Source organism: Macrobrachium nipponense, chromosome 36 (genome assembly GCF_015104395.2).
Source record: "Macrobrachium nipponense isolate FS-2020 chromosome 36, ASM1510439v2, whole genome shotgun sequence".
Taxonomy (NCBI): Eukaryota; Metazoa; Arthropoda; class Malacostraca; order Decapoda; family Palaemonidae; genus Macrobrachium; species Macrobrachium nipponense.
The window spans coordinates 51441389-51457750 of record NC_087220.1 but is presented as its reverse complement, the minus strand read 5'-3'; the positions used below and the strand labels follow the sequence as shown (position 1 = coordinate 51457750).

The 16362-nt window shown below is 44.4% G+C and overlaps 1 protein-coding gene across 7 annotated transcripts in view; it reads right to left on the bottom strand.

Annotated features, from left to right (window-relative positions):
- Positions 1–690: 690 nt before the first annotated feature.
- The window catches only part of LOC135203649 (protein PRRC2C-like), a 40875-nt gene continuing 25203 nt past the window's right edge, over positions 691–16362 (bottom strand). For 3 of the 7 annotated variants that reach the window (XM_064233497.1, XM_064233499.1, XM_064233498.1), the window contains exons 13-17: positions 7759–9019; positions 4400–7069; positions 3599–3789; positions 3007–3346; positions 691–2547 (exon numbers count right to left, since the gene is read on the bottom strand). In XM_064233497.1, the coding sequence (XP_064089567.1) occupies positions 2426–2547; positions 3007–3346; positions 3599–3789; positions 4400–7069; positions 7759–9019 (4584 nt within the window). In that variant the 3' untranslated portion in view covers positions 691–2425. Of the gene's footprint in view, positions 2548–3006; positions 3368–3598; positions 3790–4399; positions 7070–7758; positions 9020–16362 lie in introns of those variants that run through there. The other 4 variants (XM_064233503.1, XM_064233501.1, XM_064233502.1 and 1 more) reach the window with 4 other exon arrangements.

Below are 16362 nucleotides of genomic sequence, written 5' to 3'. Positions count from 1 at the left end.
TGCAAGGAGTACAAAATAAAAGTTGCCAGATTAATAAAAGAATTACGTTACAGTGATTGAATATTTACCCCAGCGCTAATTGAGGTACATTGGCTCTCCCTAAGAGCAAGAATACAAAATTCTTCTTTAGAAGTCTCTCAAGCACTAAAATAGGTGAACCAACTGGTAAAACTTCTTGAGACCTGAAATTAATATTGGCGATCAGACATGCAAGTGAAGCATATAGGCTAGATGAATTGAAACCTAAAACAAATTGTAAGTCAGGTGAGAGAGCATTTAAACATTGCGCACCTACACACACACACACACAAAACAAAAAAAAACCGAAATGAAGATCATACAAGAAAGCAAATAAAAATAAAACCTAAAAAACTACAAGGGCGGGAATCATCCCTGCAAATGGCTGTACATTAAAGCAACCATGTAAACAAGTAAAATATGAATACTATATCATTATATCATTGCATGATAAATTTGCCTGACGAGAACAATACCTCAATTGTGTGTTAAATTTGCTTGACATAAACAAATAGTTTTCTATAGCTAAACACTACTAACAATACTAAAGGAAAAACATTATAAACAAATACTTGACCAAGACTAACTCTTTGTTTTCCTCGACATGCATTTAAATGTTTCATTAATTTTCTTTTTTTTTGGGGGGGAGGGGATCAAATGAAACCACCAGCATCAGGAGACATCGAGTTTATTGCAATAAGACAACTACACAAGTAGGTGTGTTGAGCTTGCTGCTAGGAGTGTCTGAGGCGGCAATACACCCCTCACTCGCTCTGATTCAGTAGTATAAAAGCAGAGGGGTGTAAAAAGAGTCCCATCCAAGTATTCAATAGTGTGGGGCCAATTAAAATTAAAAACTGTGACATAGGCGTGCCACGTGGGTAGTGGTTACGCCAAGTGTGGTTGGGGCAAGGGAACGAGGCCTCCGCCAACTTAGATTTATGTATATCATATTCATGTATAGTTTACTGAACCACACCGGCTAGCTGCCACAGCCACGTGAAGCAACACGAAGCCATCCCAGAGTTGCCCAAAGTGCGCTATTTAACAGCGTAACAATGAGGGGAACGATCAAGTCATACATGGTAAAATGCCACTAACTCACGAGGAGAGAAAAGAACAGGATGATGACCCACGAAGCTCTATTCTGGCACAACAAGGAGGCAGCAGCATCAGGGGCAGTGTGCCACCGCAACCGAGAGGCCCTGTGGGTACATCAAGAAGCCCCTCTCGTTCGCTTTCACTAAATTTTTTGTTTTCCGTACATGATACATACGTTGTGGCAATTAAAAGGGTAATAGTAAGGGGGGAATATGGATATATATACTTTTATATATATATTCTGTCGCCATATGTCCAATTATAAGGTAGGTAAAGCAGTGGCCCCAGGTTCCTCAGCAGTAGGTTGGCGCCGTGTCCAGCAGTCGAAACACCGTCAGAGGTGACCTCCCTTGTATCCTTACTATTATTCCTTCATAGAAAATGGCAAAGAATAAGTCAGGCCTTCCCCATGTACATGACGAGAGGGACAACTCATCTTTTGCATAATTTTTAAGTCTAAACTTATCATCATGACATAAATTTCTTTGAATAATTTCTCTGGAAACCTGCATTTCTCTAAATAAATGCCACTCACAATGTCTCTGGCTTTTATTATATTAACATTACTCTTTAAATGATGATGAGGAATATATCTTTCTACAGCATGATATACTCCCTCCTCTTTTGGAAAAAGAAAAAGAAAAACGATCCTTTCTAATCCTATTCTGTACTACGTCCAAGAAATATTGATCCTTTCATTAACATGACCATGTTTGGAGTTAAGAAAAACCCAACATTAGGGATTAAGAACTAGTAGAAGAGAGACTTGGTGCATCACACACTTCTTCCAGATGTGTAATATAACAATATGAACCAGCACTTGAGAGAGTGCCTTTCCCACTAAACCATCCTTTAAGTTTTCAGCAAGATACAATAAAGAAAAAAAATAAACCCAAAGTAACTATATATGCACCGTTTCACATGCATAAAACACTTTTTTTTTAAGAGTAAAAGAATCCATAGCATTGGTTATGTCTATGTTTCTAGCACTGCACTGAAAAAGCATATTTTCAAAAAGAAGGAAAAATCACTGCAATACAGAATGCACTTTGTTTCTACATATAAACCACAAATATTTTGTTCCTGGCAAAATACTCATTACCACTTGACATAAACAAAAGTATGTCATGATTTTTTTTTTTCCATTTATACACTTTGTCATAAATAAACAATAACTGAAATTCTATTAGTCACCACCATCAGAATTATAATTCCCAGTCCATATCACCTATGTATAAATACAGAGAAAATTCACTTATTTCTTTATTTTTCTCTTAAACTCTTAAAATATCAGATTCAGCCTGTTTCACTTTGGTGGGCCATCAGCAACAGTAGCAGGGGTTGCAGAAACTTTGTCTGAAGACATATCATCTTTGGATGTGATAGAATCCGAAGGCTTATCCTCTATCTTCTTCTCTGATTTATTTGCTGTGGGGAGATAAAATGTTAATGGTATTAAAAGTGGGAATAAAAATAAAGTAAAAATTCAAAGAAAGTAAAAATTCCCATAATACATTTTATAAAATGCCTACAATAACAGGCAAGCAATTTAAATCTTGGGACCAACTCAAACCAAACTGTTCTACTTGCCTTAACAACAATCAATTATTTATGGTTGCCTTAACTTACCAAATTTCTAAATATACAATAACCAGATTGAAAAGTTATAATTCTAGTAGTCTAAAAGAAAAAGGTCCCATGAAAGTTATATAAAAACAAACACACCTGTTGCACATACTGACTATACAGAACTTCTCAAAAACGAAAATATGCAGAATAAAGGAGAAAAGGGGAGAGGAGAGAGTGAAAGTAAGAATGAGATAGGCAATAACCCACTTCAACCCTAGGAAGAGACTTTGTAGCCAGCTGCAGAGCATTTGTCCTTACCATCTCGGTTAAAGAAAGCCTGAGTTGTGCTCAGAGCATCAGCTCTGAGTTTTGCTTGCTGGGCCGAGCTTGGAGGATTTGAACTCCTTTGCTGGGTTTGTTGTTGCTGCTGCTGTTGCTGCTGACCTTGAGACTGGCCTCGGCCACTGCGATGGCTGCTATTAGCTCCTGGTCCCTGAGAGGCTGGAGGTCGCTGGATGGGGCCTGGGTTGGAAAATCGAGAACTAGTCCCACCCATACCAGCAGTAGGTCCCCCTAAGCCACCACTCTGGCTTCCCATTGGAAGTTGGCCTCTAAGGCCCATCACCATCCCTGAAGACCTAAGGCTACCACTCATCATCTGTTAGAATTTTGGAAAAGACTAAAACTGTACAATTACACCTGTAATGGTTGAATACTGATGAAACTTGGAACAAAAATATTTCAAAATTTTGATACCTCACACCTTGGTTCAACTGAGGAATATTAGAGAAAAAAATATGTGCAAAAACTGGACATTAAAACCAAGCTGAAAGAGCAACAAGACTTCAAAATATATAACTGAATACAAGTCATTGACTTTTCAGAAACTACAATAAAATCTTATACTGACTTGTGATGCATTCTGTGTGGTATAAGATGCATTTCGATTTGAGCTCTGATGAGATAAGCCTGACTGGGTGGTCATCTTGCGATTCTGTGTCTTGGGCGACGATATCTGAGGGATGCCAGAGCCACTGTGATTACTGCTGCTATTAGTATTGCAGCTGCTGTTACCACTGCTGTTCACTGATGATATGCCACCTGAAAAGGGAGTGGCATATTCCAAGAATAATTTAAAACTAAGCACTTGCTACTTCTGGTTCTGTCTAAACAACAAAACCCTATAAGCTGAACTAGTCTTAAATTACTTTATCCAGTGCCTGTGCTTCATGATTTTGGGGGGAAACAACTTGACCCACTATCTTAGACAAAGGAGAAAAATGGAAAGGCTTTAGCCTAAAAGGAACATGTTATTTTATCAAAATTGGAATTTCAACAAATTAAGATACATTACATACCCAACTCAAAATTTAAAGTTAAAAGCTACATCTTTGATGGAGGGAGAGATGACAATACATAATACAAAGTAAAACTAAAATGTACAATTTCTTATTACACCATAATGTTTTTCTTGGGAAACATCAAGGTGGCAGCAATACTAAAAGTTTCTAACATGAAAAATATCTCAAACTTTTTCAAAGGCTACTCTGGAGGAAATTTTGGTAATTTACAGCTTCCCAAAGAATGATAAAATTAACGTTTGATGCCTTTATAGCACTTAAAAGGGGGGGGGGGGGGGGGGGTAAATTCCTTTTATAAGAAGCAGCCAAGGAGTCAACTCAGACTACAAACCAATAAGTACACAACTCACTTGATGGGGGAAAAAACGCAGATGAGAAAGAATTCTGTGCTGCCCCTGGAGATTTCAGTTGTTGCCGTGTTGCGGTGTCCTGTATGTTGGCTCCTGGTTGCAGAGATTTGAGAAAGCTAGCTTGAAGAGTTGGACCTCCACGAAAAGCCTGCGCTCCTATCTGCTGTGCTGCCAGGCTCATACTTGACCCAAACCCCTGCATCCCTACACCGGCTGGTCCTTGAGACTGATTGCCAAAGCCTTGCAAGCTGTAGGCTGTTGGTGGTGTTTGTAAAGGTGGCTGGGCTTGTTGTTGGACTGCTGCTTGAAGTGGTGACCCAGAAGCTGTATAAAACCCTGCTGCTGCAGCTGCCACAGATGCCTGCTGTGGTCCCCCTGGGCCTGTGGGAGGGGCTGTTGGAGGAGGTGCCCCAGGAGCACCTGCTGCCCCATTATTTGAGTAGAAGGAGCTTGGGGGCTGAATAGCCTGAATAACAGAATTTTGGACACCAGGCCTTTGGACCAACTGAGACCCTAAAAGACCCATGGGCTGGCTGGGATCATATATGTACAATTGAGAGGGCTGTGGTCCACCTTGTAAGGCAGTCCCTAAGCCACTCTGCTGGAATGGTGTGCCAGCCTTAGACCCAATGGTACCGAAATTCTGTTGAGAGTTGCCAAACGTTTGTGACGAAGGTTTCACTGCCGATGACATGAGTGAATTGGATGCTGATGAAATAAGCACAGTGTTTTGGTTCTGGGGTTGACTTTGCCCAAACCCTGTAACACCTGCGGTAGGCTGCAATCGATACTGTGACAGATTGTTGGTATATAAGTCAGGAGTGGTGAGAGGTGGAGGAGTTTGTAAAAACATTGACTGCTGACCAAAGGCATTACTACTTAACCCCTGACCTAACCCATAAGGTGGGTATTGGGAAAACTGTGATGCACCTCTTTGCCCAAGTACTGGCGTTCCATCCAGGAATGGCTGGTACAGACCTGTTTGGGGTAGTTGTTGGTTTGAGTTAAACATCATTGGAGGGGAAGGAATAGCTCCACCAATGCCTCCAAAGGGAGCTGTGCTTCCTAAAGTCTGATACATACTACTTGAAGGACCAGCAGAACCAGAAGCTAAAGGAGGCGAGAGAGACCCCGTTATCCCAAGAGATGAACCACCTGGCCCTGGTGACACAGAATTGCTTGTTGCTTGCTGTTGAGGTTTAACCTTGCAGACATTTCCAGATCGACTGACTTCAGCTTTTGTTAAAGAGGCGGCTGCATTGGAGGTGTAAGCTGCTGCTACAGATGTATAGACCATGGCACTGGCCATTGCTGCTCCTTGTTGCAGTGGGGATCCTCCCTGATATCCACCTCCCACATCCTGAGTAGGATCTTCACATGAGCCCACTACAGCTGGCGAATCCTTAGGTGTGAAAGAGGCTTCCAATGCAGGAGAATGATCTAGTCCAGCTACACTGTCAACTGCAGACAAGCTTGGACTAGAAAATGCTACCGAGCTTGTAACATCTTCAGCATGTTCTGGTACAGGTGCCATGGTCTCCCACACTTTCTTAACAGATGCAATCTTCAAGTTGAGATCATCCGTCGACGGTGATATTGGGCTCTGCATACTACCCGTGGTCATAACAAGTGACCGAGGCAAACTAATGCCTTTTGTGGTTACAGAACCAGGGACCTCAGCTAATCCAGAATCAAAAGTGAAATCTAATTTCATATCAGCACCACTCTCCTCAACTTTAGTTGGAAAACTTAAGGGGAGCTCAATAGGTTCTGCCTTTTCAGACTTATCCTTTTCTTCCTTCAAAGACAACGTTGAGTCGGGGGATACACTTTTCCTGTCTCTGTTCTCCCTTTGCCTCTGAGGTTTGGGAGCATCTCCAAACTTGGCTTTGTATTCAGCTCCAACTGTAGCATTAACCATTCCTGCAGCTTTGAAGTTTGTGTTCTCAATAATAATTGTCTGTGAAGGAACAGACGTGCCATCTAATGTACTTTTGTCCACTTTCGCAAAGTTAGTGGTAGTGGGATCATCACTAGGGCTTGAGCGTTGACTACTCCCACCAGAATTTGGTTGATCACTAATTTCTACACCACTGTCATGATTATCAAAGGACACTGGCTTGGCAGCAGATGGATTTGTTCCATCCATGGTTATTGTAGCCTGAGACGGCGAGTTAGCTCGTAGAGCAGCTGTCAAAGGCTTGTCCCATGCATTCTTCGGTGGGGGAGGTATAGACCCACTAGCAGATGTGGAGTCTTTCACTGGGAACAGAGTATTGGTAGGAGATTCCACAGGACTACTAGAACCAGCTGCAGCAGACGATTTCATTGCATTAATGCGATTGTTTTCTCTCTGTTTAGCTAATCTGGGAGGCAACTTACTCTGCCTGGATCTCTCAAACCCTCCAGACTTACTAGGTCGACTTTTCTTTTCCTTAGCTTGTTTCTTAGAAGCAGCAGTTGGTGCAGGGCTACCAACATTGGTTGCAACTCCAGCAGAAACAGGTTCAGTAGCAACAGCTGTTATGGTGCCACACGGCTCATCAAGAGGACCTTTGTTCTTCTCCTTGCCAGTCTTCCGCTTTGTTACTTCCTTAAACCCATCATTGGCATCCAATATATCGCTGATGAGTTCCGAAACCTGGGGTTGGTCATCAACTATCACAACACCTGAAAGTTAAAAAAAACAAGAAACAAACATGAAATACTTCTATTTCTCTTGCCATATGAAATTCAATGCATTAATAATATTAATAACACCCATTACTGGCTTTAAAAAAGCACACATCTACAGGAAAAGTTAGAAAACTACAATAATGTGTAAAAAAAAGAAACTATAATAATAACAATAATAATAACAACAAACAATAACAATTAAAATGAACAATCTATGTCCAACTTTAATATGGTTCAATTGCTTTAGCAAAAGTTATTGAAAAGCTCACAACTAAAGTGCAAACAAGCATTACACAAACTACAAACCAATTCACAGTTATTATTATCATTATTATTAGTTCCATCAAAATGCCTAAAATTTTCTAAATCCCAGGTGTATTAGTAGCATGCAAAAAAAAAAAAAAAAAAAAAAAAAAAAAAAAAAAATCAAACGAGAATTCTCAAAAACCATAAAAAAAATAAAAGGATTATAAAAGTTCAATGCAAAAAACACTGACAATCAGCTTGGTGAAATAAAAGGCTCCAAAATCTTTTCCTTTTTCTTTCTTAGCTCTTATGCTAAAGCAATCTCATCACCTGAAGAGGGCTACTACAGCCTGAATCTTAATCTCTCATTCTGATCAAGAGTTGGTGTGTGAACATGGATTGTTGTTGTGGAAATGGCAACTGAGGAAACTACTTACTAGCATAATTATTCAAGTCGATGCCCTCCAATGGGTTGGCTTTCTCTTGCTTGGGCTTTGAACTACTACTTTTGTTGGTGACTTCAGAGAGAGCCTGGTGTACCATGCTAGGGTTTATCTTTATTTCATGCACTTGTTTGAGAGTAGTAGTTTCATTCTTAGTGATGCCCTTTCCACCACCACCACCTGAGGGACCATTCTTAATAGCTTTCTCATTTTTGGGGGGAGGAGCCTTCTTCTCACCAAACCTCTGCTGTTGCTGTTGTGGTTGTTGTTGGCTAGAACTCTGGGGAGCACCTGGACTCTCCGCTTTATTGTCTTTGCCAAGGGAATTACGTCCCAGTGCTAAGCCCCCACCTGCTGACGAGGAAGACGGGGGCCACATCCCACTCCCGCCGTTGCTGCCTCCTCCTCCTCCACCTCCTATCTTCCTTTCAGTCTTGCTACCCTTGCGGTGTGGATGTGAGGGCTGGTGATGTTCTATCTTGCTGGTGCTGCTGCTGCTGCTACTCTTCTCTTTGTTCTCCTTACGAGCCTCTGGATCACTGCTCTCTGAGGCCGTCTCCCAATCTGCCTCTTCTGTTGTCTCGGGGGTTCCTTCTTTCATGCCATTTTTTACAGAATTAGCGGTTGATGTTGTTGCCGACCCCGATCCAGACATTGTACCTGCGACTTGACTAACACGCCCTCTCTTGTTACTTCCGCCACCACCACCACCACCACCACGCCTCTCCCGCTCAAAATCTCTCCTCTTCTGGAATCTGGGTGGCATACGGTCATACCTGCTCTGCTGCAATTTGCGACTCGCAGCAATAGCTGCGTCCTGAGACCCACCATCAACACTGGCATGTTTTCCTCCCTCTTCAGTTTGCCCCGATTTGCCACTACTGCTGCCGCCACCACCACCACCACCACCACCACTTCCTCCTCCTCCTCCTCCTCCACTAACACCTGGTGCTGACCGCCCCCGGCCCCCTCCTCCTCCTCCTCCTCCTCCATGGCTGGGAGGTCCAACACTTCCTCCTGAACCTCCACCACCCCTGGAGCCTCCCCGCCTGGTATCCCCTCGCCCCCGGCCGCCACCTCGACCAAACTGGGAGCGCTCACCATCACCGCTCTCCTCCCGGCTGTTGGATAAGGATGACCCACTGCCGAAGTTCACGGTTCCTGCTCCTCCTCCACTGCTCCCACCACCACTTCCTTTCTCGGATTGCATGTTGGTACTGCTCCAGTCACCGTCACAGCTTGCAGTTCTATCATCCTGAAAGTTAGAGAACACACCTTTCCTCATAAAGGGCACCATCTTTTATAGCAGCAAATTTCTGGTACAGTGAAAATTTAAGTTTTTCAATAAAATTACCAACCTTTCACACTTGCATTTACTCAAATAATCAAAATTTCTGTCAATGTCTGGAGAAAAACTTGTGCCAAGTACATCATTTAATAAATAACGTTCCTCTTTATTAATGGCTTTATCACTGTTGTGCAATTAATACTGTGATGTGTGTTCTTTCTGCTAAAAACCTTGAGTGCATTGCTAATGATCTAAAAAGTTCCTCCAGTCATCAAAGGCAATGAACTTAGGCTAAGGAATTACCACTAAAAGTACAAGCCTATAAGAAAAAGGTGCTCCAGCAACAGTTTCAAGTGTGAAAAAGGAAGTCCCTCCATCATTTACGTATTTTGCAACTTTACTGAATAGCCACCGACAAACTTGCATTCCTTACGTTGGATTTGTATGTAAAAGGTTGTCCTTTGCCAAGTAATGGAGTTTATTACACACACACAGGATATACTAGTGAAAATGACTGCCAAAAAGTCAGTGAAAATAAACGAAAACACATAGGTAGGAATGGTACTTTGTAAGGTTGCAATGGAAGAATTGATTGATTTAATTTGAATAATTCATTTTGAAGGTATCAACACAAATGAATCTCTTCATTTCTATACATGTTATCAGCTGGTCTTGATCATTTCAAAAAACTGCTACTACCAAAAATCAATAGTAAACAACTTGCACAATACAGATATAAAATTCTACCTCACATAGAAATCAATTCCTACCACCCAGAACACAATAGGTTATAGGAAGTAGGAATGTACAGACTACACCTCAAAGAAATCATCCTGCCTTTCTCTTCATAAAAATTCTGCCCTAACTAAATTATCTTGTACATTACACAACATCAAAACAATCCATACTTTATCCCCTCAAATTTTTCTGTAGCCTTGAGAACAAAGCTTATCCTCTATACACTCAAATTTCTCAGATAACATTCACAACTTGGCTCTTCATCCATGTCATAAAATTGAGCAAATTTAACTACTGTAATGCAATGCTTTTCAAGTCTTGTCACCACTTCCCTGAAGATAGTACCACCTACCATCCTAGAGTAATACAATAGTACCTTGAACTGCTAGTACCATAGTAACCAGCAATCACTCATTTACCACAAAAATTTCATTTATCCCTGCACTACCTACTTCCCTTCACATTAACATCTTTTCTCTTAAAATTTACTAATGCAAATTCACTCGCACTTTTTCAAAATAGACATTTCATGCCTCCTCAACTACCATATCTTCTTGTTTTCCCCCAAAACAACACCACTTTAAACTACCATATCTCTTCTAAAAATCTCATTTCCCTATTTTGTGCATACTTATTCCTTTCTCTGCTGCTTCTTTTATAATTACTCTTCATTCTTTTTACAAAAGTATCTTGAGCCTTAATCCATTTTTCATCCATCTTCTAAATGTTACTGCAGTCTTTGATCAGTTCCATGTAATACTCTCTTGAAGTATTCTCCAGTCCTAAAATTCACTAACACTTTCAACCAGGTTTCTACCACCCTATACATATTTACTCTATCACTGAAGTCCACTTCTAACACTCATTGCAAACAACAAGCACACTTGTACCTTCCAATTACAAAATAAGCAGCCATCTCAGCCACACCAAACACTATCACTTCTTTTCTTCCCAGTAACAAACACTTTCAGTGGAGATTATACCATCTGTTTGCTTCTTCTAAACTAAGGAATATCAAAACTTACCTTTAATATCACAATTTTTGAAAGTATATTGTAATTTTCCTAACTATAAAAACCTGAGGTCCTTCACATAAGGAATTACTACTCAGCGCCAGCTGGACCGGTCGTAAGATTGACTAACAAGGTAGTTCGGCAGTAACTGCTTGTCCGATGGTCGGGAGTCCCACCCGACTGGAGGTAAACATACCACTTTGCTTTAGGCCCAGGGACAGAGTGAAGGGTGGCATGAGGTGGGACTATATGTAAAGGACCTCAGGTTTGTATAGTTAGGAAAAATACAATTTACTTTCAAAAATTGTGATTTGTTCCAACACGTTATACAAACCATAAGTCCTTTACATAAGGAAGACTCACTTATTGGTAGGAGGAATCTGAGTCTTGTGAACAGACTGGTGTTCGCCAAACTGGGTTCCCTCCCTGGTCGTAAGAGCAAGGGGGGGGGGGGGGGGGGACCTAGCCTCTGTCCAACTGATCGGAGTGTGCACTGCAAGATCAGTGGTCAGACATCTGGACCAATTCATGAGGGAGGCAAGCGTACCTCTTGTGAATAGCAAGCAAGAACTGAATTCCTAAATAAGAAGCCAAATATAAAGTATTGGGTTTGTTTCTTACTGGTGTCCGCTTCCACCTTGCTAGGGAAGGGACGGATAAATGCTTCTATCCATAATGAAAGGGATAGAATGGAGCTCGGTTACGTAGCTTACCTGCATTGTCGTCCTGTCCAGCGTTGTGATTACCGCTACCCTCTGCCCACAGGGAGAGGGAAGAAAAGAGGAGGAAGAGGAGCCAGTCATACACTCATTCACTCTCCATTCATGCAATAACACAAGGACGAGATGCTACCTTGTCCTGTAAAGAAGCTGGGTAAGCTACACAACTTGTTGAGCAGCCACCACTGGTCCCAAGGAAAAAGTGTCAAAGGATCCCATGGGCAATATCCCGAAGGTAGAAGGAGGTGAAGGTAGTCTGGTTGGACCACACCCCTGCCTTCAGTACCTGTGCTACAGACAAGTTCTTGTGGAATGCAAGGGTTGGACCATTGCCTCTAACTTCATGGGCTCTTGGGCGATAGGTACGAGTGTCGGCACTCCTGTCTGAGTCGTACGATTTCCTGATTACCTCACGAAGCCAGAAAGAAACAGTGTTCTTAGACACTTCTTTCTTGGTCACCCCGGTGCTAACAAAGAGGTGTCAACACTCAAGCCTGAGGTGTCGAGTTTTCTTTAGATAGCGCTGTAGCACCCTCACAGAACAAAGCAGCATCTCTTCCGCATCATTACCAGTGAAGACCTCTATGGAGGGGATCGTGAAGGACTCGAACCTGGCATCAGGGACCGAAGGGTTTTGAGTCTACGCTACAAAATCCAGGACGAAATCGGGCGTAACTAATCCCCACCCCCTTGAGTGGTTAACATCGAAGGAAAGACCGTGAAGTTCCCCTACTCTCTTCGTCGATGCCAGGCCCAGCAGAAAGACGGTCTTGAAGGTCAGATCCCTGTCTGACAACTCCTGGAGAGGCTCGTAGCGCCTACAAGTAAAACTCCTTAAGACGAGAGTCACATCCTACCCCGGGGGGCCTGAGTTCCCTGGGTGGGGAAGACCTCTTGAAGCTCCTCATTAGGAGAGCTATTTCCATGGAGGAGGAAATATCAACTCCTCGCAGCTTAAGGACTAGGGCCAGGGTGGCTCTGTGTCTTTTGACTGCATAGACAGAGGAGCTTCTCTTGGCGAAGAAAGATGAGGAAATCTGCTACTTGTTGAAAAAGTGATTCTGAGCGGAGAGAGAGACCCCGTCTACGACACCAACCACAGACGACAGACCACTTTCCCTGGTATACTGCTGCAAAGGACTGTCTGAGGTATCCAGCCATCTCTGTTGCTGCTCGGCGAGATAAGCCTCTTGCTCGCAAGAGATGGTGGATAACCGCCAGCCGTGAAGACACAGGGAATGTACTGCCTGGTGGTACCGTTCTACATGGGGTTGACACAGCAGGTTGTGCCATGGGGGAATTTCTCGCGGTGCCTCCGAGAGAAGAGCCAGCAGGTCCGGATACCAAATGGCCTGCCACCAGAATCATCCCAAGATTGCTGGTGACCAGCACCCTGCTGATCACCTTGCGAATCAGGCAGAACAGGGGATAGGAGTACACTACGAGGTTGTCCCACGGGTGTTGGAACGCACCCTTGGCAGCTGCCCATGGGTCCAGCACAACTGAGAAGAAAACTTTAAGTTTTCTGTTGTGCCAGGTGGCAAACAGATCCACAACTGGACGCCGCCACAGGTCGAAGAGCCTTTCCGCCATGTCTGGGAGAAGAGACTATTCAGTCCCAATCACCTGATTCTGGCGGCTGAGCTTGTCTGCCACTACATTCCTCTTGCCTGGAATGTATCTGGCTGACAGCTCTACCGAGTGAGCTACAGCCCACTAGTGCACCTGCATCATCAACTGGTGCAAGGGGAGGGACGCTAGGCCCCCATTTGTTGACGTATGGCACTACCGTGGTGTTGTCACTCATCAATACCAGAGTGTCCCATCAGTCGTTCCACACTCCTGCAACAAGCAACTCTTCCGGGTGTGCGCCCCAACCCTTGGTCACTACGTCTGAGAACAGAAGCATCTCTGGAGGATCCTATTAAGAGGTTCCTGTCGTCTGCTCACCAGGCCAGGTTCTCCCTTACTTCCTCCATGAGAGGAACCAGGAAGGATTGTGGATCCCATGCCTGTGACCAGCACTCCTTCAATCTACACTAAAGAGACCACAGGTGAAGACGCCCATGAGGGACTAACTTCTCTAGTAAAACAGGTGACTGATCACGACTTGCCACTGCTGAGCTGACTGTTCCTGTTGTGACAGGAACAGTCTGGCTGCCTCCCTGAACCTGCTGATCCGCGAGTCTGCAGGGAAGACTCATGCTGCTATCATATCGATCAGCATGCCCAGATACTTTATCCTGTGCTTGGGTTTGAGATCTGACTTCTCGACATTTACCACAATCGCCAGATAGCTGCATAAGTCGAGGAGTCTATCTCTGTCCTGTAGCAAGACCAGCCAATGGTCGAGATACCTCATCAGATGTATCCTGACCGAATGGGCCCAAGCCGACACCAGAGTGAACACTCGTGTGAACACCTGTGGGGTGGTTGAGAGACCGAAACAAAGGGCCCTGAATTGGTACACCATCCCATCGAGGATAAAGTGGAGGTACTTCCTGGAGGATTGGTGGATGGGTATTTGAAAATACGCATCCCTCATGTCCACCAAAAGCAGGAAATTGTACTCCCTGATGGAGTCAAGCACTGTGCGTGCCATTTCCATCGTGAATCGAGTCTGGCGAACGAAACGGTTCAAGGGAGAGAGATCTATCACCGGTCTCCAGCCCTCCCGTAGACTTTTCCACCAGGAAAAGTCAGCTGTAGAAACCCAGTGACTGAACTCGCACAATCTCCACAGCTCCTTTGCTCAGCATGGTCTTTACTTCTTGTGTCAGTGCTACGTCCCTGGCAGAACCGGGGACGTACGTCTGAAGGTGGACTGGGTGTGAGGCGAGGGGTGGCCTCAACTCGATGGGCAGTAGGTATCCCTCCCAAAGGACATCCACTACCCAAGTCTTGGCTCCGTAGCGCTGCCAAGTTGCCCCACTTCCAGCAGCAGTTGAGGATGAACGCTGTCCCTAGCGTTTCCCTCTCTTCCCCTTCCACTTAGTCCCTTTCCCGCGAGAGGAGGAGGCTTGAGAGGAGGGCTGATGCTCACTTCTTGAAGCGGAAGAGGGAGTTAGACGAGCTATCTCCGGGTCAACCTGCTTGATTGGCAACTGGTCTACCGAAGGCATGCAGGAGCGCCGCCGACGAGGCAGAGGAGGGGGAAGCAGCTTGTCCGACCTGCTGGCTCTGAGTGATTCCTCTTCTCCGGAGACAAGGGCGTTCACCTGGTCCAACACACCGTCAGCCAAGGAAGACCAAGGTAATACAACTGTCGCTCTGGGTCCTTTCTTAGGACCCAAGAGCGACTCCAACCTTGATGGAGGGTCAGAGGGAGCAACCGCCAATCCTTCCCCCGAGGTCGTTGTGCTGACGAATCAGCACAATGACATCTGCAAAGGACCTCTGTATCTCGGGGGTGATTGCGTCCTGAGGCGATGGAACGTCAGATCCATCCGGGCCGATCACTTCCTGAGACACTCTTCCTTCAGGAGGAAGAACCTTGCCAGACCCCTCATGGTCTCCTCCAACTACTTGAGCATATAATCTGCTTGGTCCTAGGACCGAGCCAGGCTCATAGGCTATCATGGCCAGTCCGTAGAGAGCACACTCCTCACGTCACTCCTGTTCGCCTCGCTCCTCCCGGTGTAGCCCGAGGAGTTTGAAGGGACAGGTGAGGAAGACCTGACGGTCCTACCCTGCCTACCAGCAGAACCAGCAGACTGGGAGGGCTGCAGGACTGGACCAGCGGTCTCCTTGCGGAGAAACGCTGGACCGAGGACAGTAGCGTCGGTCTCATGCGTCATGGGAGCTGCTACCGGCCGTGCGAGAAGCCATCTGGTCCCGGTGGGAGCAAGTCGGGTGACTGGTAGCGTCCGTAACGTGGTAAGAGCGAGCACCGTCCTCACGACGCACCATGGTCCAAAAAGCAGCCAAGGCTGTTCCTGGTGACCAAGGGGGAACTCTTCCCAGCCTTGACGTGAACGGTCTGGTGGGAAAGTCACGTCTTTGAATTTTGGCCTAGCCTAACTCCTTTCTTTCTCTATAAAAATGAATAATCTACCCACCTGTACGCTTTCTCCAACTCCAGTACACTCCAGAAATCACCTTAAAACACCAGCACCACAAGACTTACGACCCAAAAAACAACTCCTACCAGACAGAGAGCTCTCCCCTACCAACCACACACCACCAACACGTGCTTTCTACTGCCCCGTGTTATTGTTTACATCCTGCCGACGCCGCCGCCATCTTGTCTATGACGTCACAGCCTATGACGTCACAACACAACTTAAATACATCAACAGACACCTTCTAGAATCTACCACATGTTGTCTATATATAGGACACCCACCATATTTCAACAATGCATAAAATACCCATAACAATTATACAATATATAATCACACTTATCTATACCCATAACAATTATACAATATATAATCACACTTATCTCTTTCTCCCTCCCCTCCGACTGTTTCCTAACCTAGTATTCCCCTCTTAATTTCCTTCGTCCTCCAACTCTTTACCCTCTACATAATTTCTAATACATTCCCCTGAAACTCCTGCTTTAGTTAATACATCAGCCACTTGCTCCTTTCCTTTTATCCATCTCACCTCCTTTATTTCCCCGGATTCAATGGTTTCCCTTATTGCAGCAATATCTATTTTTAATCTCTTGCTACTTACACCAGTGCTCGATTTGATGGCGGTCATTAGTGTTTTACTATCAGTGTTAACCAGGCTTCTAAATTTCTCCCTCCTACTACCTCTTCCCACAAATGCTTGAAATATATCAATCCTTCTACAGCTTCCCCAACACTCAGGGCTTCAGCCTCAATGGTGGATT